Source organism: Choristoneura fumiferana, chromosome 7 (assembly GCF_025370935.1).
Source record: "Choristoneura fumiferana chromosome 7, NRCan_CFum_1, whole genome shotgun sequence".
Taxonomy (NCBI): Eukaryota; Metazoa; Arthropoda; class Insecta; order Lepidoptera; family Tortricidae; genus Choristoneura; species Choristoneura fumiferana.
This window is the reverse complement of record NC_133478.1, coordinates 8,656,224-8,682,746: the sequence shown is the minus strand read 5'-3', so window position 1 is coordinate 8,682,746 and position 26,523 is coordinate 8,656,224. Positions and strand designations below refer to the sequence as shown.

Below are 26,523 nucleotides of genomic sequence, written 5' to 3'. Positions count from 1 at the left end.
TAGACCTCCTGTCAGAATGGGAGGACTTGAGCCGTGCTCTCACTATTATAATGGATTGGGAACTTCAAAATTAATAAAAATAATTTCAAATTATAATAATTTGATATTAATAGGTGCGTATATTTAGAAAAACTCTTGGTTTGTTTGAAGTTATGGTGTTTTAACATAATACGCATTATGGCGTTTGCTTTTACCGAACAAGTTTCAAAGCAGCAACATCTTCATTCATAGTTAGCACAGTTTTTGAACACCGATTTGTCTCACCATCGATTACTAACTAAAGGTAACTACGGCTTTACTTCAAAGTATGTAATAAATTGAAGTCATTAATAATCAGAATTAAACCAAACGAAAACCAGCCGAAAAAATGTCTACATTTAAGGGACTATCCCGATTCGAAGGCACATAAGGAATAAGTAATGTGCTCAAGTTCTGTAATAAATCTTAAAAGAATGCTTTGGCCGCTCCCAAAAGGATACTCGTGGAAGCGTTCACCTTCTATTTTCCCTGTTATTTATGGGCCTATGCTTTATGCTAGAACCGCGAGCCAGGAATAAAATGGGTAACTAAAATAAATGAAACTATGTTACCATGAAAGCAGATTACTAAACCAAACATTGTATTTTAAAATTAATCGTCTTTAGACGTATGCGTGATGTAGATTCGGCTGGGGATTTAATTAAGGAGCCTAGTGTGAGTTTAAAAATGCGATTATGATCAAATAAATAAAATGAAATGTTAGATAAAATTAAAATTAAGGCGGTAGCTTTGAAGTGTAACAAGACGAGAAATTCTACACAAGCAGAAGTAGGCAACTGGAAAACGTTGGAACAGCCATTTTATTAATGCGGTCTATCCATACAAACAAAAAGCGTTTTGCCTATCTTATCTCGCCAGTGATTTATTCGACAACGTCCAACCTGTTGTCTACTTCTACCTAGGAGCTCGACTAACCTCAAATGTTAGTTCTGTCTTCCATTTACACGTAATTTACATTAAGATGCCTTCTAATTTGCATGACAGAATAACCTTTTCATAATCGTCACGTTGGTGGCTTCCAACTTAGCGATTAGCCTAATGGATTTCTCAATTTAATGAACTCCAAACTTGGTAATTGGCTTTTAAAAAGATAGGACCGAATTTACGATTGGTAACTTTTAATTTTTGTTGCCGTCTTTTCTTCGACAGCTGAGATTTTTTTCGGATCTGCTTTATTTAATCGGGAGATGTACTATCGGGGGCCGTTATTTTAAAAATATTCTGGTTAAGTACTTAAGCCCGTACGCTCGAGCTAACAACAATGATTGAAATGAAGGGTTCCTTGGGGTTCTGTGACGCACAAATCTTTTTGTTTGATCAGGCGTTTGTTGACAACAAATTCGTTGACGTTAATCCCCAGACAATGGTACTGTTCTATCCGAGAGAACCAAATGACGGTCCGACCAACGGTATCCTTTTTAAACAATGTTAAATCCAAAAGTTAATATTTATTTAAAGGATTTCGTTGAAATTATTGCTTTTAGTGAGATCCATTCAAGCGTCAAATCGATGGAAGTTTAGCCGAGCAAGTATTTTCCGAAACAAGCTTTTAAATTGTTTTGGATGGGAACAAAGAAACTTTTAAAGATTTAATCCGGCGTTCCGTGGAGGGAAAAAAACAAACATCGATTCAGGTTGAGGAATTATCCAATAAAATCGAGAATCGTCTGGATATTCGTTTATAGGGGCCGCCGCGAAACATTTAAAATTTTACAAAAAGCCAGATAATCTCTCTTAAGGTGTCAGAACCGTTCGTTAGGACGCATACCGCCGAAGCGTTGTAAATTATCCAAAGAACACTCGGGTCTAGTTTTTGTATCGTGCGAATCATTTCTAAGGCGCGAAGCAATCCAGGTTAAATTGCCTCCCATTAAACAATGTTAAAAAAGGTGTCGTGTGTGACAAAAATTGAAACCAAAGCTTTAATTTGGCAGACATATTTATTTATACTCGTTAAAGTTCAGCTTCATCGAATAGCACGTAATATCTATTTACAAATTCAAGTGAAGGTACAAAATTAATCACAAATAAATAACTTTAATTAAGCGCTTAACGTAAACTTTACAGATTTTGGTTACTTAAAACGCTTACTTGCCAAAGATCAAGGACATATTTGGCGTTTTAATTTACTCCCAGTTTCGCATTGCACTACATGACAAACTTAAGTTATTAAGTACATTGTTTAAAGCTAACATCAACTTTAAACAAATAGACGACGACTCGAGACTTGCTTGTTTACTAGTGACAAATTACACAGTAATTGTTTACGTAGAAAATCTGATTTAGAGAGTCATACAACGTCCATGGTACCAACTGTAGGAAATTTATCACCGTTCTGCAAAGTAACATTTAGAATACGTTTTTCATTATTTACATTCATAACACCTAAATATTTTTGCCGACGGACAACAAAAATAACTTCTCTGTTTTTACAATATCTCGTTTTATTTTATTTACAATTACAAATGTAACTATTTATTGCTGAAGAAGACATCGTAAGTTCACTAGAATGAGTAAGATCATCATCATCAAAAGTATTTTTGTAAAATATATCTAATGCTATGTTCAACTAAACAATAATAAGGACTAGTTGTAGAAATAGTTCTAAATTTTACTGATATACTATCAAAACATGCTTCCATACCAATTGTACTGAAAACTATACGAAATAAATAGACGTCCAACATTCATTTATGCTGTAAATACGTGTAGGTACTGTAACAGTAACTTTATTTACAAGCATTACAAACCAATTTATAATTAGAAAATTACTATTTTGATTTACTATTTTGTTCTTAACTTATTTACAATGCTAATTTTTCTGGTGTTAACCTTACTGTGATTCATAAATACATAGGTATAATTTTCAATTTACAATCGCCTAAATCTACATAGAAGATTTCTCACATAAGTAGACCATTTTATTACATTAGCATATTATTATACAGGTGACTTATAAAAGTTCATCGTGACAAAATATTTTACGCAAATCACAAAACTCATCGAGAGTCGTCACACCAACATTAGTGATTTTACTTGTCCAAACATTTTTGAAACTTTATCACATGTTTATTTATACGAAACTGCACTGGTTCCCTGTTCGTAACTTTTAAACAAAAGCGAAAATATCGTCCACAAGTTTAGGAACTGAAGGCGCGGTCTTCTAAGGACAGCATGTCAAAACTGTGACGTCACACAACGACATCCCGCGAAGCGACTTCGTTGTTTGGGGCCTGTGGAGCCAGGACAGGTTGGAAGCAATGAGCCGCCGGGGCAAAGTCCTCAACAAGCTTTCGCTTGAGAACAGAGGAGGACCCAACGTAAACGTTGGTACCAGGGAATGTGCCTCGTCGCCTCCGCCTCCACAAAACAGCAGCGAGCACAGCCAGACCAAAAGCAATCATAGCTGATAGACAACCTAATATTAATTCTGACTCAGAGGCACGCTCGGGCACGCGCTCTCCTCTCATAGAACTAACAAGGACAGACATAAGTCGGTCTCCTTCGCTGACCTGCACATCTTGGACGCTTTCGGTTGATACACGCTGCGCGCGGCTTGTGTCTATGGTCATCGTTTCTGATCTTTCGTTGTCCACACCTGGTGTTCGAGAGACCAGTTCTACTTGGATATGATAAATAGTGTCAGGCCATAAAGATAGCGTGACTCGAGTAGAGTCCGTGAAAAGATTTCCTTTTAGTCCTCCACCATCAACTTCCCAGGTTACGAGGTACACGCCACGTGCTATTCTCGGTTCCCAGGCAATCTCGCCGATGACGAGAACTTTCTGATGTATAAGAGATATTTCCTTCAATGTCCATTTGTGTTGGTCATGGTTAGAGGTGTTGGTGTCATGAGCGATCCAGGTCTCGTCAGGGCTATAGATAGTGACGAGGCCCAACGGGTCCACTACTAGCACACGCAGGAGCGCGCCTTCGTTGTTGGAAGGCACTCTGGTGGCAAGTGATTGCGTTTGTATAATCTGTCGCCATGGGCCTTCAGCAGCGCGCCGCATGACCACGTAGACGAGGGGTGCGGGCCGGGAGGTGGCGCGCGGTGCGGGGGGAGGCCAGCGAGCCAGGGCTCCGCTCACGCGCATGACACCCTCGCCTTTGGTGTGGATCACGGGCTGCGTCTGCGATGCCCGCGCAGCTTCGGTGTGAAACTCACAGGCGACTTTGCATCCGGGGAACTGCAAAAAAAAATATCATGTAGAAAGCGCGCAATAATAAATGATCTCTAGGTGTTCGTTAGACAAACTACCTACAAATATTTCAAAACAACTTGCAATGTATCTAGATCAAAGGTATTGCAATTTGTATTTGTCAACCGCATTCCGACCGTTTGCAGGTGCTTTGTCATTATTAATAAGGATGTCTTTCAATGTAGCGCGAAGTATAACAAACAGCAACGTTGATGCTAAATAATTGTCTGAATTCATAGAAATACTTACGCAAATGTCTTTTTCATCGCAGACAGCTCCCCATATTTGGTAGTTAGATTGAAGAAGTTCGCAATTCTCCCAGCACTGCAACAATAAAAATGATGTATTACGAAAAGATGTATTGTGATGAAAAGGTGTTAATGTATAATTCTACTGAAATAAAATCGATTAGGTAAAGTAATAATAGCGCATTAATGAATAAGTTTTTACCTAAAAACATTTAGTAAATGCCTTATCTTTTACTACTTGGTTCGTGCCGCGTGTGACTTCAGTCATTTGTTATTTCATTTCTAAGTGTCGCTTATTAGCAGAAAAATAATAGTTATTCGAAGTAGAACTTGTGAAATTAATCGTTTTGTTCGTAAAGTAGGTATAATAAATCATGCTCACTGTAATTGTGATTACTAAAATCAAATTTAGTTACGTAAGTTTCCGACTGTGGTGTTATAATATATGCCGCAAAAACACTTTATTATGACATTATATAAACTCACCAAAAAAACTAGTATTTTAATAGGTAATTAGTATTTTTTCAGAAAAATATGCTATGTGGCACTACGATGTGATATAGGTCAATCTTTTACAAGCTACCTAATTTAATTCCTTAATTACCACAACTAACATTCAAAGTATTTAAATGTAACACGAACAGAAACAGAACTTCGCAATCCCCCCGGAATCGTCAACACAAAACGTACAGCATTCCAATTAAGGACCGGCGTAATTGAGGCCCCGTATCTAGCCAAATTTCACAACGGTGGTCGAGTCGAATGCAGCATTTGTCATTGGAAACACTCATTAGTTGGAGTTGACGTTAACTTGACGCCAGCTTTCGGCTCGGTAAGCTTTAATAATTATAAGAACCAGCAGCCGCTGATATTAATTGCTGGTATTGACAAAACGTTCTGTCGCTCCGATTTCGAGAATGAAATTTAAAGCTTGAATTTTCGTGTTTTAATTACTGAGTAAGTGAATTAATTGCTAAATAATTTTAGAAGATGGTGATGTTGTAATGTCAACCATAGGCTGGAAATGCTTCTTTATATGTATGAACCTACGCTAATAAAATAAGATTTTCTTTTATACTCAGGAAACTATTTAACTATTTATTTCGACTCTTTGTCATTGAATAAATCTTTCAAAAATATTGCAGCTTCAAGAAAACGGTTTTTCAATTAAGGTATTCCTTTGCGAAATATTAAGTTCAAAAGTGTAAAATTTTGTTAGCGTCAAGACAGTGTAAACTTAATTATTTTTTATACGTGAAAAACAGACGGACGCCATTAGTCCATATTCACCTGGAAGCCGAAATTTACAAATTATATACGTTTTACTAAGTTAAGTAACTTCGTTTGCTTGGAAAATATAACGATACTTTAATTGTTTTAACTGACTAGCTGTTCGGATGCCACAAGATAATAAAAATAAAGAATAATAATTACAAACCTATAGTCGGGTAAAACATTCGTGTGTTTTTGATTTTCTAGGCATTTTAAAACTTGCACCACGCAAGCAATTCAAAATTCATTACAAGTAATGATTTACAACGCCAATTTTAAAAGTTGAAATACCCACAATTTATAGCTCGTAGAGTTCCATTTTGCAGTAAAACATCAATATCTATTTCCGTTTTAAAAGCTTACAGAGGTAATATGGTACGGTGAAGGGTCAAATTAAAAAGTCATATAACTTTCGAAGATTGTACTCATCAATGTTAACGAGTGTGTTTTATTACAGGTTTCAAAGAACCCAGGCATGTGAGAGTGCCTAGACTCAGATGAGTAAGTAAATGACATATTATATTTAGTAGTAAGTCATAAGTTAAGTGGCAAATATTCTTCATGGGATAATTTTTAATGGTATATTCATGTTACATTTCATACATTCATTATTTTCTCCTAGGTAGTGAATCTCTAGCTTAATAAGTTACCTGTTAGGTTGTCCGGTCATTAATTTAATTCTTCATCGCTACTAATCATTCTAGAAAATAAATACTTTTTTAGTCCAAGTAGAGTCGTTTCGGAGATTATCGTGGCTTATGTATTTTCGAATTTAGTTATTTAATTCCTCCTTTTTATTTAAAATAATAATTTTGTGTAATTGCTTCTTTGTTACATAGATAACTACCTAAACATTTCCGTATTATATGCTATTAAAGTCAAGTGTAATGAGGCTATCCGAATTGCTCATTTGATATCACACTCATAGGAAGTCAAATCAAAATCAAAACTCACCATAAAGCAATCTGGGCCTTGCAAACACGATGATTCCCCACCGGGCCGAGGCGTTGCGAACTGTGAACAAGCAAAAAAAACGTTTATTAAAAATGTATTTTATAACCTTTGCCTTTCATATGTTGCATGATAAATAACAGTAGGTAGTAGTGGTAATCGCAGAACTAATAGTAATAATATCATCATCATCCGCCGGAAGACGTCCACTGCTGAACAAAAGTCTCCCACTTAGAACGCCACACTGAACGACAACTCGCCACTTGCATCCACCGATTTCCCGCAACTCTCACGATGTCGTCAGTCCACCTGGTGGGAGACTTGCCAACGCTTCGTTATCCGGTTCGTGGTCGCCACTGAAGGACTTTTCTCCGCCAACGGTTATCTGTTCTTCGAGCGATGTGGCACGCCCATTGCCACTTCAACTTGCAACTAATAACATGCAGAATAGAAATGTTATGCGCCAGAAACGCGAAGACTTAGATATCACACACACACATATCCACACATTTATTACACTTTCAACATATAATCAGGCCATGCTTGTTTTTTATTTGTAATTACTTTCATTCATTATTTGTTATTTTAATTATTTTTTTTACTATACGTCTTTAGATAATGATTTTGTAACATAATAATGTTACAACTAGCCTTCGCTAAAGGGGCCGGTCTGAAAATCAGCGCAGGGTGCATGCTGCCATGTGTCCAGCATTCGCTGAGATTGGTACCCATTGCCGGATCGTAGCTGGTTTATTTCCAATTTTCTGATCTTGTACCGAATTTCATTGATACTCAACTGAATTAAGTATGTAATTATGTGGTAATTATGTTGTGGCAATAAATGTTTTTTTATTTTATTTTATTTTATATATGACTAAACAGCCACATTACATATTTTCCCAGCTCAGTATGAGATGCAGATAATTGTTCAAAAATTGATTTAAATACATTCATGGTTACCGTTAACTTAGTCTGATAATTATGATAAGCCCTGTTTAGGTTTTCCGCACGTAACTTTAAGCCCTGTTTAGGTTTGCCGCACGTAACTTTGACTGTTTGCCTATCTTTATTACATTTTTTTCTTTCTCATGTAGGTTAGATAGAAGAGATCCATCACTAGAGATGTTTTCCTTTTGTATTTTTTTCTGTTAATCTATACTTTTATATTTATTTTTATGTGTAATAAATAAAGAGTAGGTGGTACATACTGCTTACTGTATACTTAAATTCCTTCCAGAATCGGCGACGTCATTTTATCACCTCTCCACCTTTTTTTTTGTTATGTGACTATTTCACAAAACAAGATGTGACAGTTCTGTTATAAGGTAACAAAAACTAAAGTGCCATCACAAAAAGTAACGAACAGCGAAATGTACCTTATTTCCCTCCTTTGTGGCTGTCAAGAACGAGGATCATTTCTTTCAATTTGAAGCATTCGTAGAATGGCAAGTTAATACAAAAGGGGACATTTAATTATTCCCTTGAGAACCAATACATTATCTTTATCGAGACAGAGTTTAATACCCCAGTGGAAAGCAAAGAAAAAAAAAGTTCGATCCGAGCAGCGAGTTTAATGTATTTGATAAAAGTGACAGGCATCTGCTTACCGTCGGTCGGGCTTTTTAATTGCCTGATACGCCCGTCGAGGACGAAAGGATGCGATCACAGTCACAAGGAGGAATAAATATAACACCTAGATATCTAATGGTTCGCCGACGAACGATCTCCGAGTAACAATTCGTAGATTCGCCGAAACACCATCGGCAAAAATTAGTTTCCTACATTGATCTGTTTCAATTTGTAACATTTGCTCTTTAATCGACTCGAAATTCGAAAAGTATTACACTGAGCATGACCCGATACTCAGTTGGCCAGTTTTTTGTGGTCGGTTAAATTATTTTAAATTAAGAAACCAAGTTATCGTATTTTTAATTAAGAACATTAATCATTTACCTAACTGGCGAATTTCAGAGAAAGTTGACGAGTAAATCTGAAATTGTAAAGCCATTCCTTTTTGTCAATTGAAATGCTAATAACACTAAACTAACAACTAGCTCTAGTTACAGCTGCGTTTTTTGCGTCATTTTATTCCTTTACACTGGACAAACAGCAACAAAGAACAAGACATCATTCGGTACATAGATATTCATTACCATTAATTATAAATAATTGCTAGGCTGTCCTCTTATGACAGTAAATTATACAGTACTCTATAATCATGATCCGACATATTAAGCGACATAAAGCAAAAACTGATACATGAACACGACCTTACGCTACACGAAGACGCGTCGCATCGCACATGCCAGTATTTAAAGTCAGTTATAAACGATACATGCCGTGATGTATCATTATTTCGTGTTCATTCATCCGTGAAACGCTACTTGAGATCAATTAAAACAATGTGATCGATCATTGATACCAATCTCACGGGCTTGGGAAAGTCGTCTTTTTAACTTCAATCAATAAGGTTGGCAATATTTTGTATCGATAAACTTTAACCTTTTTATATCATTGGGTTCTGAGAAAATAAAACAGCTAGTGAAATCTTCAAATAGTTAAAGTAAAGTAAGAACTATCCCTAATACTTGTGATTGTAAAATAATATTCTGTGGTAACTTGTATTTTATAAAGTAAAGGTTTCTAATTGACACAAGAAAGCCCTACAACAAAATAAGTGGTCCTAAGTAAATATATCCACGCAGCTAAAGCTTTCTCCACTGCAAAAAGTGGTAGCGCGAAAGTTGATCCGCTCACTCACGTTCTGTGCCTCTAACATTTGAACTCGTATAAATCTTGCTACCGCCGATCAGCAGCTCGATTGACGCGACGATTTATTGTCCCACTATTACTTCTCAAGAAGGCCTTCCACTTTCATAATTTGTGTATTTAAATGACTGCATTACTGAAAGAATGAGAAACAAACGCCTGACATTAAGTACACGACAGAGTTGTGGTCTGCATTAAAAGTTTTTTGTAATTAATTTTGTTTAAGGGTACTGTCAGAAGTTCTAGCTTCGACTGTTTTTTATATACTTAAAGGGACTGAATTTGGACATGCTATAAACATTATAGAAATCCTGCAAAGTGAGAAGTAGAGTCAGTAGCAAAGAAAACAAATAATACATATTTAGGCCACTATCATTGTGGCTAATGATGCCAATCTCGGACAGAGGCCATCAAGCGACTCCGTCAGCCAGAGTTATTAGATGTAATCATCGTAATTTTTCACACAATTTCTTTTTTTGACCACGATACTATCTCACGTCTACTAATGACAACAAAAAATGTACGTGAAGTATTACGTACCTACCACCCGTACGTAACATAGGGCATTTTGTCTATACAAAGTACCTCGCTTTTTGAGTTTAAACTAGGGTTGTAACGGAGTTCTTCTTTAGCGGAGGTGGAGACAAGAAGCTTCGCCCTTGCGGAGATGGAGGTTAACAGCAACGGAGGTGAAAGCGGAAGTGGAAAAGGTATAAATTCTGATTCATTGAAGTACCTAAATAATAGAAAATCCAAAATTTCTGTTTCGAAACCTACATACTTAAATGGTATTTTTTTGACTAAAACTAGCAGTCACTTATAATCAAAGTGAATTAGTAAATTCTATTTACAAACACCGATTTTGAAGGTTTGTCAACAAACGTTACTCCTCGTGCGTTACATGTAAATAAACCGTTAGAACTCCGCAAAATTGATACGGAGGTGGAGCTACGATTACTTGCGGAAGTTCTTCACTCACGGAGATGAGGCAAAGTTCCGTTACAATCCAAGCTTAAACTTAAAACGTTTGAAATAATATAGGTATAAGTAAATGTCAAGTTTATACTTCTATGTTACTGAATTGTTTTATTTATAAACATGGCCGAGATAGCTATTTATATAAGATAGCGTTAAACGTCAAAAATCAAAACAGTAAGCCCAACGCTTGACTCTACTTTCACCTTTTCGATAATGCCGCCTAAAAAATTCAACCAATTCAATTATTGCCAGTATTGTATTGCACAGCTTCGCCTTCCAGAGCTCGAATATGAAAGTTAAACAAAACAAAACGAAATATACTTCGGCAACTGCAAAGGGAAGTGAGTGAATAATGAATGACGATTGAAAACAGCTCGGCGAGTGCCCTCGTATTTGTGTTAGATGCCGCCGCAGATTACCCTTTTCTTAATCAAACAACGTTTATTGAATATTATTTAATTAATCTTTCGTGTTTGACTTGGATGTTGAATAGAAAGTATGAAAAATGAGTTCAAGTTAGATCGAAAGCTAGTTCTTTGGGTATCGATTTATGTATTCGATATCGTAATTGATGGTGCAATCTTTAACGTCACGGTCCTACCTATGCATGTACCTACCTATCACACGTAACAAAATTATAACTCATGAGGATAGTTAATACAGGAGAGTTGAAGAACAGACTTAGACAAAGAATCAAGTTATAGCTAAACACAATAATAGGTAGGTACCAAAATCACACAAACCACGTTAACCAGCCAATCCAGCTGACCGTTAAGTATTACCAACATGATTCTCGGCGTTATTCTTCTAAGTCGTCTGTTAATAGCTCGAATCGAAAATTAGGGTTCAGGATGGATTACATTTTTTCCAAGGCGACCCAGGATCCCGACACTTAAAAGTTTACGAAATCCATTAAAGATAATCGTCCATAAGTTGGGCCCGCGGCTGCGCCCGGGCAGGAACTAATCGATCGATGCGCACACACGGTCGTTTACAATCAATCCATCAGCGTTTATGTAACGCGTAACTACAGATGATCTTCATTTATCATTTTGTTTGGTGGGTAGTGACCGGACGCTCTTGGGGGTCAAAGCAAATGCCCGTACATAATAAACGGCGGAACATCGTGATCGTTACTCCATAATATGTAAACAAGTTTTTTATTTATTTGTAATTAGTCCTACCTGTGTTTATGGATGACTATTTATGAAATCAATTTGATCCTAGAATCTGCATGCTAAAATTACAGCACTTATTCCCGCCTCTGCCGTATATTGTGTCTTATCACTTGTAATAAACAAAAGTAAGGACGATATTTACATGCCGACATAGATAGAAGGTGAAAAATATTAAACACCCAACAACTTCTGCGAGAAAAAGGAACAAAAACAGCATGAATTATGATTTCGCATAAAGATAAAATACAATATAAGCAGGCGCCAAATGGTAGCAAGAAACGTAATTTCTTAGAAGACGACCGCAGTTTGAGAAGCGGGACAAGAAATAGGGGTTGCGTTGTGTGATGCGGGTAGTGATTAAAATATTCTTGAACATGAAACCACCGTGAGACTCACTCATATTAAATATAATGACCCGGATAACTCACGTCTTAAATCGAGTTTAGCTCGACATGTTTCGGGCTAATCCGTAGCACTTCGTCTTCGGAGCAACACGACTCAGCGGCTGCTGCAACACGACACGGTGTTAAATACTCGTGCTGCGTCATCGGTGTGTGTGAACGTACCTTTACAGAGCGATGTTGTTAGTGTTGTGTGCTACCCTACATTTGACAGTTGTAATGATGATGAAAACGCGGGTAGTTGTGTGCCGGTGTCAGTTTCATCGGGTAGTCGCGCGAGCAGAGCGGCGGCGCGCAGTGCGCGTGTTGCAGCAGCCGCTGAGTCGCGTTGCTCCGAAGACGAAGGGCTACGGATTAGCCCGAAACAAGTCGAGCTAAACTCGATTTAAGACGTGAGTTATCCGGGTCATTATATTTAATATAAAATATTCTTGTTGCTACACTGTAGTTTAATAAGAAGATAAGTGCCTACTTGATTATTAAAGTGATTTTAAATACCTACTACAAAATGCGTAAGCAGTAAACAGACTACACTGAGAAAAAGTTCATTATACATATAAGTATACATAACAAGGAACGACGATGAAAAAGCTGCAATCTTTTAATCCGCAACCCAATCCTACGTACCAACCAGTTGGCCTCAACAACATAAATACGAGTATGAGGTGCATAGAAGTACGTTGCACGAGAAATGTGTTCAACGAGACTCCTACGTCAGTTGTTATTTTATTTGATCTGCAGTAAGTAAACTCTATTACCGGTCCGTTTTTACAAGTAGAAATTCGATTTCAGTCCCCTTTTCTCAGTGAAAAATGTTATCCGATAGTAGAGGGAAGAAGTAAATGAACTGTGACTGAGCGAACCCATGTTTTGAGGTCAGGATTATTAAAAGAAGCGATATCATTTTATATGATTGGACGTAAACTTTAATTTATAACTTAAAGATTTTAGGTGTTTTTCGTAACGATCGTGTCAACCGGCACGATGGTTAATGAAAAATATAACCCTGGTGGCGATAAAAGATGGCATCGACATCATTAGGTGCCCGTCATGATATGAATTTTTCATGAAATATGGACGCGCTTTTATTGCGACAAGTTCTGCGTTCTGAGGCATCTGTTTTATTATTTTCATCAATTATTTTTGTGTCAGTGCCTGAGTTTTTGCGAACCAACGGAATGAACAATTGTAACGTTCCTTTGTAAACTAGTTGCGTAACGTCTTAGAAAAGCCTTTTGAATTCCAACGCTTTGTTCGATAAATGTTCGTTTTGGGGGAATAAGGTTAAAAATTACCTAAATAACAGATATTATGGCACATAACAATGCAAGTTTAAAACATAGGCGTAGCGACGTGTCGAACCGTTTACTTATTATGAACGTATCCTGCCAATTTACTTTATTGACGTTATATTATAGTATCATTAAGTTTTTATACCCATTGCCTTTCTGACGAACCGCCTATAATTATAATGACGATCGAGACTATGGTCCTTAAACTATTTTTTAAATTATACCACAAAGGTCTCAAATCTGGTCCAACAAGGATAATAAGTATTACGAGCGAAATTGCTTAATTGGTACCTACGTTGTAATAAATAAGCAGAGTGAATAATTTGAATATAAAACCTACTATGCGGTAGTAGGTAAGCAAATGACTTTTAAAACAAGTTTGGAATTATATCTAGCTGTACGCTAATCAACTCTTCCAAAGCTATAATTATCATTAAAAATAATGAAAAAATGTGATGCATCAATCACGCTACCAATTCTTCATTAATTAGTTAGGAGTGATCTCACGTTGGTAAGCGTCAATAATTATGCGAACTATCCATTAGCACTGGGAAACTGAAGCTTTTTCATTAATTGGCAAACCATGGGAATATAATTTTTTGTATTTAATAAAATAGAAATAGAGCTTGTCGGACACGTCCAAGATAGTGTTCCGTAGACCTTTACAAAACAATCAAATAATATTTTTCTAAGGATTTCGTATTGTGTAAGGAATCTTCCAAGTGTAGGTTTTTTTTTTAAAAGAATATTTTATTTATTTATTGTCAAAATGAATAAAATTCAGTTTAGGTCATATATTATAATAATTTAGGCTACTATTTATCATAAATCATAAACTCCTAACAATTCTCAAGCAATCTTATAATTTTCGTTGTGATTTTCATATACAATTTTTTCATATACAATTCTATTTTTTTTTTTAATTTCCACCCAACAGTTTAGATTTTAGAGTGGGGGGATGTTCGATTTTAATGAAAATTTTGCATTTTAAAGTTGAATATTTCGCAAACAGATCACTAAATTGAAAAGTCATCATAGCTATATTATCATTGGTCTATGAACTTGAAATTTGATGATAATGCTTATTTTAGCGTATATTTTACCAAGAAGTACCTATCAAAATATTGATAAATTAGGCTTTTTCTTTGAAAATATTCTCATTTTCTTATCACAATCAACTTAATTTTGCATTCAAATTCGTAAGTGCCATTTGAACAGCATATTCAGAGATTTAGGTACAGAACCCTCGATGCGCGAGCCAGACTCCCTTTGCCGGCTTTTAATACAGTCTGAGACATTCTACCGTCAGCAGCATACAAGAGCATTTACCAACAAAGCATCCAAATCAAATCTTTAGGCCCTAAGTACAAAAAGTCTGGTTCACATAAATCTAGCTGTCACCCTTTACAATGTGAAAGTTGTCGTGTAAAGGCGAAGTAAATCATGCTGCCACTTACCAACAATGATGTAAATGGTTACAAACACGTACCAAATTTGATCATGCAGCGAATAAATTTAATAGGAACACAATCAAGGATTAAATTACTGGTTCATTATGCCGCCCACGCACCGTTCGTCGCAGAACACGTGCGGTGCGACACTTTGCAAGATTATTTACGAAAATGTACTTGAATAGCCCTTAGTTACTATACTTACTCAACTTACTGTACTTGGTTAAACTTCCGCGATTTTCAATCAATCAATATCCCACTCTGGACATAATACCGATGGTTATATTTCTACTATAGTATGAGCAGTAGACAACAACGACGAGGGTGTTCTCGTGAGCACGGCCGGTGCAATGTGACTGAAACATCGAGTTTAAGCAATACATCGTCGTCATAGTTCCATGTATTATCACTTTTACTATTAGTAGGTACTTATTCTGTGGTATTATATTAATTGTAGATGCTAGGCGTTGCGAAGGTATGGTAGGTATATAATATGTACCCATATTTTTTTTAGACTAATAATAGACTATCAAATTAAAAGATCGTATGTCTTTACAAGAAGTTGAAGAATGAGAAGAAATTTGAAACACGTTAGGAAGGTATACTTCATTTCTGTTTTTCAAATAGAAAACAAAAACCAAAACGTAAAATTTTCTATATTCTGTAATGACTTAATATCTTTCGAAAACGGTGGCAAAGTTCACAATGTCAGCAAATTCGTGTAAGCTAAGAGACAAAATGAACCTGCGTTGAACAGCTTTCGGCCAAATAGAGCTTATTTTTCATATGAATTACGAAATTAGTAGGATGACCGGAATTCGGGTAGACAGGCGTAGCCTTAACATTTAATATTGTGGCACATTGTGCGGCTCGGCGACCGCATATAAATGCGCTGAGAGCAAATAAAACGGTGCTATAATTTCAAATCATACGGACAGAGAATGGGTGTGGACGGCGCTCTCATTGTGTGGAAATGATGTAACCGCTATTAAAAGTGTGGGCTGTATCCCTTGAATATTTCTTGCAACGAAGACGTAGGGTCATATCGGTATTTTATATCTAACCGGAGACAATAGCATACGTTTCCAACAAGAAAACTGGCTCTGTATGTTAAGTAGTTATGGAATTGCATTACAATATTCGCCCGACGCCGACGCTAGTGCTATCACACCGATTATGTTATTAAAATGCCAATAGATTTCTAACCATTAAAGTTTTACGATTCAATTTATGTATCCTTATTAAATAACATTAATAATATGAATATTAATGACAGCCAAATATATTGTTTGAACCCCGAAACTTCGGATACTGATTTTTATACGCGCACTGTCACAGATGAAACAACGACTATAAATTTAAATACTTTATGTTAAATAAAACGGCCACTTTTATGGTATAGTAAAACCTTTTAGAATGTGTAACGTTCAAAAACAATATTTTGTGTCTGCTATAAACTACCCAATTTATTCTTTTGCCGCCATTTCAGAGCTGTATTTATTTTATAAATGCGTTTGTAACTCACCGATGATAAAATATGTCCATTTTAGATAACTTATAATGAATAAAACTGAGGTTTTCTTCGTTTATGGATTACTTTATTCTTTATTTATTTAGACGACCAGATGGCCTAGTTGTTAGAGAACCTGACTACGAAGCTTGAGGTCCCGGGTTCGATTCCCGCGTCGGGGCAGATATTTGTATGAAAAATACGAATGTTTGTTCTCGGGTCTTGGGTGTTTAATGTGTATTTAAGTATGTATCTATCCATTGAATTATATTTATCCGTTGCTTAGTACCCATAACACAAGCTTTGCTAAGCTTACTTTGGGACTAGGTCAATTGGTGTGAATTGTCCCGTGATATTTATTTATTTTTAATTTTATAACTTAGTTTTATCGCACATTTCCTTTACGTTACTTGAAATAGCATAGTTTTAAATTTCGATTTAACATACCCTTCCTAAACTGTTATTTACTGAAAAGTTGCCACACACAAAGTCCTATTTACGACAGACGTAAAGGATTACAAGAATCTCCATAACACTATTCCTCTACGGAGAACCCCTATTCAACACACCTTTGTATATTTTTGGAGAAACATAAAAATAAATCCAACACGGAGGCTAAGACAGTAAAACCCGGCCGCTACTTTTTCAGTAAGAAATCAATTGGCGATTGAGACAATGTTGAACTAAGCTTTAGCGATATTAACAGATTTTAAATTCCTATTAGTTTTTTTTTCGATACTTACGTGTACAGAATCCTTCCAACAATATCAAGGGGTGTATAGTGTAGTCTCTTTCTTTAAGTTGGTAGGTTGATATAAGCCCGTCTCTCTCAGGTCAGACCTTATCCGTTTTTGTAAGGATCACGGGCTCTTTCGACCGTGCGACAGATGTGCGCATGGATGCGGTTGGTAACGACGCATGTATCAAATCGGATAATCAATCAATTTGATTATGGTGTCCTTGAATGGTTGAACATTAATTCGAAATTTTATTTATTTAGGTCGGTCGAAGTGTCGATGTATACATATAGATATCAGAAAGGCAAATTTTAAAAATGTGAGGTAATTCAACTTTAAAAAAAACTGTCGGAATAATTGGTGATTACAATGAAGGTTATAAATGTGTTATTAGAAATTAACGCGTTGAGAGTTCAGTATAAGTATTACCATTCTATATAACATTATTATTTACTTTGTACGCAATCGAGATTTCAGTCGAAGGAAATGTGTAGAATGCAGTCCCGATGCAAAGACCGTTACAAAGCGATATCGGCACTGAATCTGATTGGCGCAATGCGAAAATTATCCTCCACAGTATTGTATGCAAGTACAGTGAGGGCGTAAATTGTTAGAAAATGGTTATGTTTCTATATATCTGATTTAAATTGACAAGTCATTTGTTTGCCTGCCGGTAGCAATATGAAAATGTTGTGGTGAATTATGGTCTTGATAGTTTAGGGTTTTGTGGTTCATAGTCTTGTAAGATAACACTTAAACAGCCACACAAGTGGTCTTAGTAATGTGATACTAGTTGCAAACACGACGTATTTGTCCGAGCTATAGTCAGGGTGGTCGTGAGTTCTTGGAATGACACAATGGGATAGATGAACACTTTTACACCATCCGTTTCGCGGTAATACATTATTTTTCATATTTTGATAAGAGTCAAGAATTTATTGAATCAGGCTTTATTTTGCGGAGGTCTATGTCAATTGACAAGATTTAATTTTTTTCAACCTCTGTAAATTACTACAGGAATCGAAAGTTTTGCCTCCTGAACATGGGAAAATATTTATTTCTCCATATTTAAAAAAATACAAAAAATTTAAAAAATATAAATGAATTTGCCAACACTACCACAGAATAGATGTTGCTTTTGCCTCTTTCAGAAAAAGGAGCCGTCATAATTTTTAACAACGTCTATCTACGTCAGATTTACGTGTTTTTTTTTTAAATAGAGACTAGACAAAAGTAACGGATCTATTTTGTGGTAGTTTTGGAGTTATGCCCTTTTAGAATAAGCACATCTTAATTTTTTTTTAATAAATTAATTAATAATCATAGCGAAATTTTAAGAATATCAGCGTCTTTCTCTTTCCAATCAGAATACAGAGAAGGAATCAAATTATTCTTATAAACATGAAATCTTGTCAATTAGATAAAAACAAAAATCAAAACTAGCCTTAGGTCGCGAGTGAGTAAAGTACCTAATTGTTTTAGTTAATAGTTCAAAATTTTTATAGATGTTTCTGATTAATAATTTAGTATGTACATACTTGTCAAATCTTGCCAGCACTTAAGAGTTAACAGGTTGAACTTTAAAATATTAAGCAGTTAACGGTGAATCTATATACTGAACGATTTAATGCCGATCACGCTCTATCTTTGTCAAAGCAAGGATTATAATTACATCGAAAATATTTCTAGATGCCCAATACAGTCTAATTTATTGAATCACGAGTTAGGTACTTCGCGAAGGTCCATATCAATAAACTATTAACTAAATACTTCACTCACCCGCGACGTTAAGGTCAGGAGCAGAGTAACTGTTTATAGTTCATTTATAGTTCGGTCTAACTGTTTAGATATTATTATTTATTATGAGTGTGCCATTTCCAATTATTCCTTCTAAACCATCAATGTGAAGTGAACTTGGTCTACGTACATACTTCCATCAAAGTCATTATAAGGCGATAGTTATGTACTGCCAATCGATGAGAAACGTGAACAATGGATCAGCGCAGCGGTACAGTTGTGCGAAACACTTCGGATCACCTGATAGGAGTGTGGTAACGAGAAACGGTAGACCCAACCAGATGTCAGGGGTCACCTGTTCAGTAGGACTGGGACTTACAAGTACGTAAGGTAGCGTGCGTGTAGGTACATAACTGCATATAGCTACTTCATTATATTACAAATTTCATGAAACTTTGTTTGGCAAGTAATAAAATAGGTATGCATTTTACATGTTTTTTGTTTTATGAGTATTTGAATATTTAGATCAGCTAAAGGTATTGAAAACAAACAAACTCTGTCGCCATCGCCATTATCCTTCTTGAAACCTCTCACTAATTATTCTAGACTTACGTAATTATCTGCTAAATGGAATAACCACTTTAGTTCCCAATTACACAGTATTCTCATTTTACTGCACCTATAATGGTAGGTTTTATGTAAAGCACCCGCAGTTATATGTTAGTAAAAGTAATCTGGAGCGCACTGGCATTGTTTACGATTAAGTTTACGACCGCGGCTCGAGCTTAAAGAATTTATCAAAGCCGTATTTCAAAAAGCATAAAATAAGAAGAGCAATTAAAGGGTTCATAACCGTGAAAGTAAATAGCCGCATTCTCTTAGGAATATTTATATAGGCGGCCGAGCAAACAGTAGCGTTAAAAGCAAAGACATGCGTTTAATCCAAGACAAACAGGCTGAAAGAATTACACGAGCGGGACACAAATACCGGAGAGGGCTCTCCCACCCTAAGGGTAAACAGGAGAGCACCGTGGCATAAAGTGAGGTAATCCCTCGTAGCGAGAGTCGCACTATGCCGGTTCAGGCGGGCACGACGATACAAAATGTAAATGGGTTACTCATAAATTCCCCGGATTAAGACGCAATCTGCATACCTACTGCATTAAAACTAGAGTGTCGAAATTTATCGAATCGTGTGTTACCCCTTTAGCGTAAAGCAAACACGGAACAAAATTCTGTTAATAGATTTGTAGCTGCATAAAAGTAGCATCTGAGATAACATCGACATAAATTATTGTTAATTTTGGAGATGTAACAATAAAATTAAGCTGGGGATAAATAATGTTTGAATATCTGTAAGTATTTAAATGTTTGATAACTTTTTTATTGCACCTTTCTTATTTTTCTTAGTCTCATTACTCACGCAGATTTGTAGATTTCAAACAAGAATAGGCAAAGTAAGTTTTGAATATGCTCACCTTAACGATCTAGCATCCCCGATCCCCATCGTTGTAAAAATGGGCGTAGATGCACATACTGTGTACTTGTATGACGCTAATTGTAACCCACCTGCTCAGTCTGCGTGAGCGGTTCGGAACAACGAAGGGGGACGCGATATATCTGTGCAATCACTCGTCTTCCCCTATAATACCAAAGAAGTGCATGTGGGAGTGAATGCAACAGTCGCAAGTGGAGAAATGTAAAAATTCAACGAAGAACGTTTCAGTCACACAAATAATAATTACAATTTCTAATTCAACTTCACATATAACATATTGTCTATAAATATAAGCAAAATATTTTAATATCTTCCTAGGACAAATAAAATCATTTATTTTATCGACCTTTTCTACTAAATTTACCACCCTGTAATGTAATGTCAGCAAATATAATGTAATGATCCTGTCATTTACAATACCACTATTATTTATGAATCATTTGCTCGCATAAAAGCATCACAAAGATAATAAAACAGCGTCAACCAAAGTGATTCAATAAAATACAAAACATCTATCAATAAATACGTTTAAGATTTCCACACAGAAAATACGGAATCCCGACGTAACAAGATGGGAAGGTGCACTTAGAAATCGTAAGCCAGTAACTACTCGTAGCTAACTTGCATGCGCCTAATTTATAGCCAATTAAGTTAGTGTTAAGCTAAATAAACTGACGCGAAGATAGCACAAGTAACCGTAATGCAACTGCCAGCCCGCAGCCAGACTAGCAGACGGTGGGTTTCAGTAGGCGCGTACTAAACGCTAAATCCTTCTTGACGATTGCTCCGTTCAAATAACCCGGTTTATCAAGCAACCAGCTTTCATTATTGCGGCACTGGTGACAAGTACACGAGTATTTGATTTATGCTATTAACTAGCAAGCTGGAAAGTGCCCCTAAGAATTATAGGTCTGGGTAGTCTTGTCTTTAATATTGCTCATTGAATCGACTTCCAAATGAGGATTAATAAGGATTTATCGCTGGTCAAACAGAATAGCGACTTTCTACTATATCAATAGCACTGTACACTAAGCTATAATACCGCGTATTATCTTACCATACCATTCATCTGTCACCTGTCTTAGTGTTTGTTCTTCAATCTATTTAAATGGAATTTATTACACCAATCTCTCTGCCGAAGGCAAACTAAGAAATAATGCGAACGTCAATCCAAGTTATGGACAATCGCAAGTGTCACTTAAACTCATTTCAGAGGCGAAGTTTAAAACGACAAAGTTGGTGAAACAGCAACTAAAAACTGCTAAAGAAGCCAGATGCTGCAGACAGTTGGAAACAACCGGGCCGAGTTGCCGTATAAAAAGTTGGCTTTTAAAACCCCTCGCTATAAATCAATAGAGCGAAGTTCAGAGGAAGTGGAAGCGTAAGGCGGATATTTACGGTGATGCTTCACCCGGTTCTGCCCGAGTCGCGATAAATCTCCAGGGCCAGTGCGCTTTGTAGCTGTCTTTATGGAGGTGCTAATCACTCGGGAAGGTGAACCCGCGCTGACTGAAATACAGAACAGAGCACCTCGACGAGCCGCAGAAACTATTTGATTTTGTTTTGAAGTTGTACGCCAGCTTTCATGTTCTGGTAAAATTAATGTTATCAAAGCGCAGATTAAACAGAATAAACTTTTGCTCCTGCCGACACCTCCGGGATTTATGCCGCGGCATATTCAATTGAATATTTTCGTAGACCCGCTTCTAATTTAGTTAAAGTTTTTCCGTCGGAATGAAATTTTCCGCTCAACTTTGATAATACTGAATTAAACTTACAGTTTAAGCCTTAGTATAAGCAGTAGATGATGTGGGGAGGTGAATTAGAAGAGGAGAAAATGGTGCTGCCATAGAAATGCCAAGCGCCTATACTCTCAGAATACTAATTACATGCTTGCTATGAATGTGCAACTTAATAAGTTTTTATTTTATTTTATTTAAGCATTTTAATTTGATTCACAGTAAGAGTCAAAGTTAAGCCATGCTGTTTAGCTTGAATCCATAATGAATCAGCAGATTTAGTTACATAAGAATATTTTGGAGGTAAAAAGTCGGGTACATTGTGTGCCCAGAATTAGTTACGTAGAGCGACCAGAGAAAGGGTTACCAATTTTTTGTGAGATAAAATCGTCACGCTTCGATTGGTATCCAATTTACTTGGCGGAGGCCGCCGGTGCTACCTGCCGCTTTGTCGCGTGGCCGTACCCGCGCCAGCACTCCGTTTGTAAACGTAATAGCCTCTTATTTGTATACTTTATAATTAAAAGATTCAAACGATACAGTATGACAAAAAGGTAATTCGGGGCACTTTGAAAATAAATTGGTTTGTGTAATAAGTGTATGGGTAACGAATTTTTGGCCTACGATTTGGTACCTACGATTTGGTACCTACGGGACCGCGGAAATTAACTTTTTGTGGGGTTTGGTTCGGCAGTAGACTAAGTTTCAAATTAGTTTTTTTGGCAGAACTGTGTTACTTTTTTATTCAAATTGACGTCAGAGAACAATCTTTATTACGGTTCGTGCTTTTAGGTAATAGACGTCTAATGCGACTCTAAGGGACACAAAAAGAAAAACTGCTAACAATAGCGCTCGGATTGTAACGACATCGTAAAAACCAAGTAAAGAGCATGTACTGACCGGGATAACTATCAACTTAGCTAAATAAATCGTTCTGCACGTTAAGTTAAATGTGCTGTGAATTAAGCAGATACTAAGTTGCAACGCAAAATGCTGAAACATCTAAACTACTTGCTTTACCTCTTGAACTGTAAGTTGTGCATCATCAAAATAATAAAATCTGCAAAGAGCGGGTCAAGAAAAGTACCTACCAGAGTAACGAAAATTCGGAAAAATGGTACAATGCTTCTACATAAATTTACTTATATCAAAAGTGAGATGATCAAAGAAAGTATCTAGAGTAGGTAATAAACAACTGATATAAAACTTGTATTTCAAGATTTTAAAAATACCGTATTTTAATATTATATTTAGTTAGTACCACAAAAAAAGTGTACACACGGCACTTGAACAAGAGAAACAAACAATTGACGACATTCCATACTGCAAGAGAATAAGTAATGTTTCTATTTCTCTAATTAGTTAACAGTTATGTGTTCAAAACAAATCTAGACAAAATAGCACTTTCTACGAAGCACCAGGACCTAAGCCTCACTGTTGTGGTTTCTCGTGAAAAGCTGCTTTGAAAGTGGGCCGAAAGTGTGTGAACGTGAAGTGTTAAGTTAGGTGTGAACAGTTACTAACATAAGTGCTAATTCTCTTAAACGGATTTGAATGTTTAGTACCATCGAAATTCCAAGTGACCTTTAGACCGTTGTTTCACTAAAGTATGGACGTTACGAGTAATGTTAGAAGTTTGAAAAGGTTAAGATTGCCCAAGAGCCGTGGTTAGTTAAGAATTTAAACGTAATGGTCAATATTCCGTCAAGTTCTGAGAAATGTTATTTTCGTTATTAGAAATTATCTCTATTGTGGTTTAGAGATGCTTTCTCATTATTAATTTTATAGTTTTCTATCTTCTTCTTAGTCGTCACATTCTTGGCAGAGTGGTCGTGGTCGTCACATCAGGGGTGGTGGCAAGCTTTACAATCCGTCGCCATTCCTCTCGTACTGCAGCCCTTGTCGAACACTCGTGGAGTGGACCGTTGATAGTTTTCTATACTTTCTATAATTAGTCTTGTAATCATTTAATTTGTTCCAAAGATGCAACAGTACCGCCGTAAAGGTGCATTGCCGGTGTAGTGACGCCTACCTATTATATATGCTGCATTAGATCTCAATAGTAAATATGCAGTCTTGTTACTACTTCAAATAACTTTTTCCTAATCGAAAGACGGATCTGCCATCAAAGTGACATTTTGAATCAGTTCCAGACACCCAGTGAAAATATATTCTTCATCGAATAAATCCATGCAGCGCTTCTGTAGAGCTGGCAGCCGTATCGAGTCGAGTTATTGTGCGATACGATACGGGTCTAAGCCAGCTTTCTTATAGATAAGGCGACTCACCGCAGCTCAGCCTGACAAATGGACGTGTCAGTATGACGTCATTGCTTAGTATAAGCCTTGAACGTTTTTATAGATAAATTAATGTGTGCTCAGGTATTTAGGATGTGGAGTTATAGTGGTGTTAACGGCTTCTTAAGGATCTTGAGTTACGATCAGCATTAAAGGTAGAGGAATATTCGACTCTTATATCAATAAGAGTCGAATTTTAAAAATCTCTATGAAAATCTTTGTTTTTTCTTCATCCTATTTATCTGTTTTCCCGTGTCAGTTACCAATCTAATATGACCCCATACTTCATACATTTTGCTTACGAACAGGGCTCTGATAACACTGGATATACATAGATATTTAAAAAATTCTACGGAACCCTCGTGGTGCGAGTCTAACGCGCACTTGACCGGTTTTTTGATAGCTATGAGAATTATACTATAGCTGTTTAGGGTAGCGGTGATTACTTAACATCAGATGACCTGCATGCCCGTTTCTCGCTTTTCATATAAAAGATAGTATTTTTTTTAAGATCTTATGAATTAGAGTAAAAACAGGTTACTCACTCGCTCGTCTGTACAGATTTGACGAAAAAGGTGACTTGTTTTATATGAGCACAGTGTATAATTAAAACAGAAAGTCCAACAGGACTTGCGAGTGAATAGCAATTCACTTAAAAAAAATACGTTAGTTTCATGGCGATACGACATTCGATGCAAAAAACCATTGAATTAAAATAGATACCTACAAAAAGCACAAAACTGACAGGAGGGGACAACTTGAACGAGAACTTCATCGAAACGTATGAATAACAATCTTCATACTCACTCTTTACTCAGCGCTACAAATCAGTGCGATGAGATTACACTGATAAAAATTAAGGATAGACTACAAGCGGTTTTAATACCATATCATATTTTAATTACCAATGCTGTCCTTATCACACGTGACTCTGAAGTCACAAAATCACAGCTTTACATCGAGTGATCCCTCTGCCCATCATGTACGCTGCGCGGTATCGATTTCGGTATCAGATACAGATCGGCTTAAAGATAACGTCTATCACGGTTAGTATATTTCCGAGAATTAATTACTAACAGACATAATGCGATTACTTATCACGCATTCTTGCGGTACCCATTGTAATCCGAGCAGATGAAAGAAGCGCCTTAAGTAGCAGGGGAGGATGTTTTGACTTAGTACTTAAGATTAGAGAGGTAATTTCCACAAAGCGCTTCTGGACTAAGGCTTCCGATAGAATGATGATTCTTAATAAGTTTTCTTGTTTATACTTAAGAAGTTTCACATACGTAGTAAAGTTAACAGATTCTTTTTGATGCTATAAAAACTTCCCTTGGGGATTTTAACGCATTATTTCTTGCTTATATCACCATCATTTTCTTCTTAATTCAGAATGGCATTTGCATACTCGAATGATGACTTATAGAAATATTTGGGATCTAAGTAGAAAAAAAAAAACTACTGCTTGGTACCGCAATCAAGCGGAAATTATTTTTGAGCGGTCGTAGGGACTGGTAGCGCAGTCGCAATTTGAGTACCAAATGAGACTATTTTATACTTACAACAAAAATATTAAGTTTAGACACTAAATTTACTTTCGACACTAAATAGAAATTTGGGCCATATATAAACGAACTAAGTACCTATTTACCGGTTTTTAAACTCCATTTAAAAAAAAAAAGTAAAAATCTTTATTTGTAAACACAAGAATGCTATACATGCAACAAAATACATCAAAATTTAAAAATAATAAATACAATAATTAAAGTAATAATAATAATTTAATTACATCTTCAAAAATGGTATGGAAAGTAGTGTTTAAATTGAAATATTAATATTGGAAAATTGTAGCTATTGAGTTTAAATTGTTAATTTGGTTAGTTATAGTTAGTAGAGACGTTAAGTTTTAATCCTAGAACATATAATGAACAACAAGCTCCAAACATAAACAACGTACTACAAATAGTATACAACCGTGCGACGTGCACATAAAAGCCGTCGTCCCGACACGATCCGAATAGCAAAAAGCTGCTGTGAACCCGTTTAATTAATCCGGGTATCAGTGTCACTAGTTATAAACTGCGGCCAAACATTTCACCCGTCACCAAAATCGTTTAGCCGCGATTCAATTTTGTTCGTAGTGTAAAAAGCCAATTAGGAACATCGGACGCGCGCACATACAATGACGACCAAGCGCGCTGCGTCCCTGCCCGTGCCTTCACAA

The 26,523-nt window shown here is 36.3% G+C and overlaps 1 protein-coding gene across 1 annotated transcript in view; it reads right to left on the bottom strand.

Moving 5' to 3' along the window:
• Positions 1 to 1,960: 1,960 nt before the first annotated feature.
• LOC141429648 (uncharacterized) overlaps positions 1,961 to 26,523 on the bottom strand; it is a 36,394-nt gene continuing 11,831 nt past the window's right edge. Inside the window, exons 2-4 of the mRNA XM_074090071.1 lie at positions 6,716 to 6,775; positions 4,491 to 4,565; positions 1,961 to 4,229 (exon numbers count right to left, since the gene is read on the bottom strand). Coding sequence (XP_073946172.1) covers positions 3,231 to 4,229; positions 4,491 to 4,565; positions 6,716 to 6,775 — 1,134 coding nt within the window. The 3' untranslated portion in view covers positions 1,961 to 3,230. The remainder of the gene's footprint in view (positions 4,230 to 4,490; positions 4,566 to 6,715; positions 6,776 to 26,523) is intronic.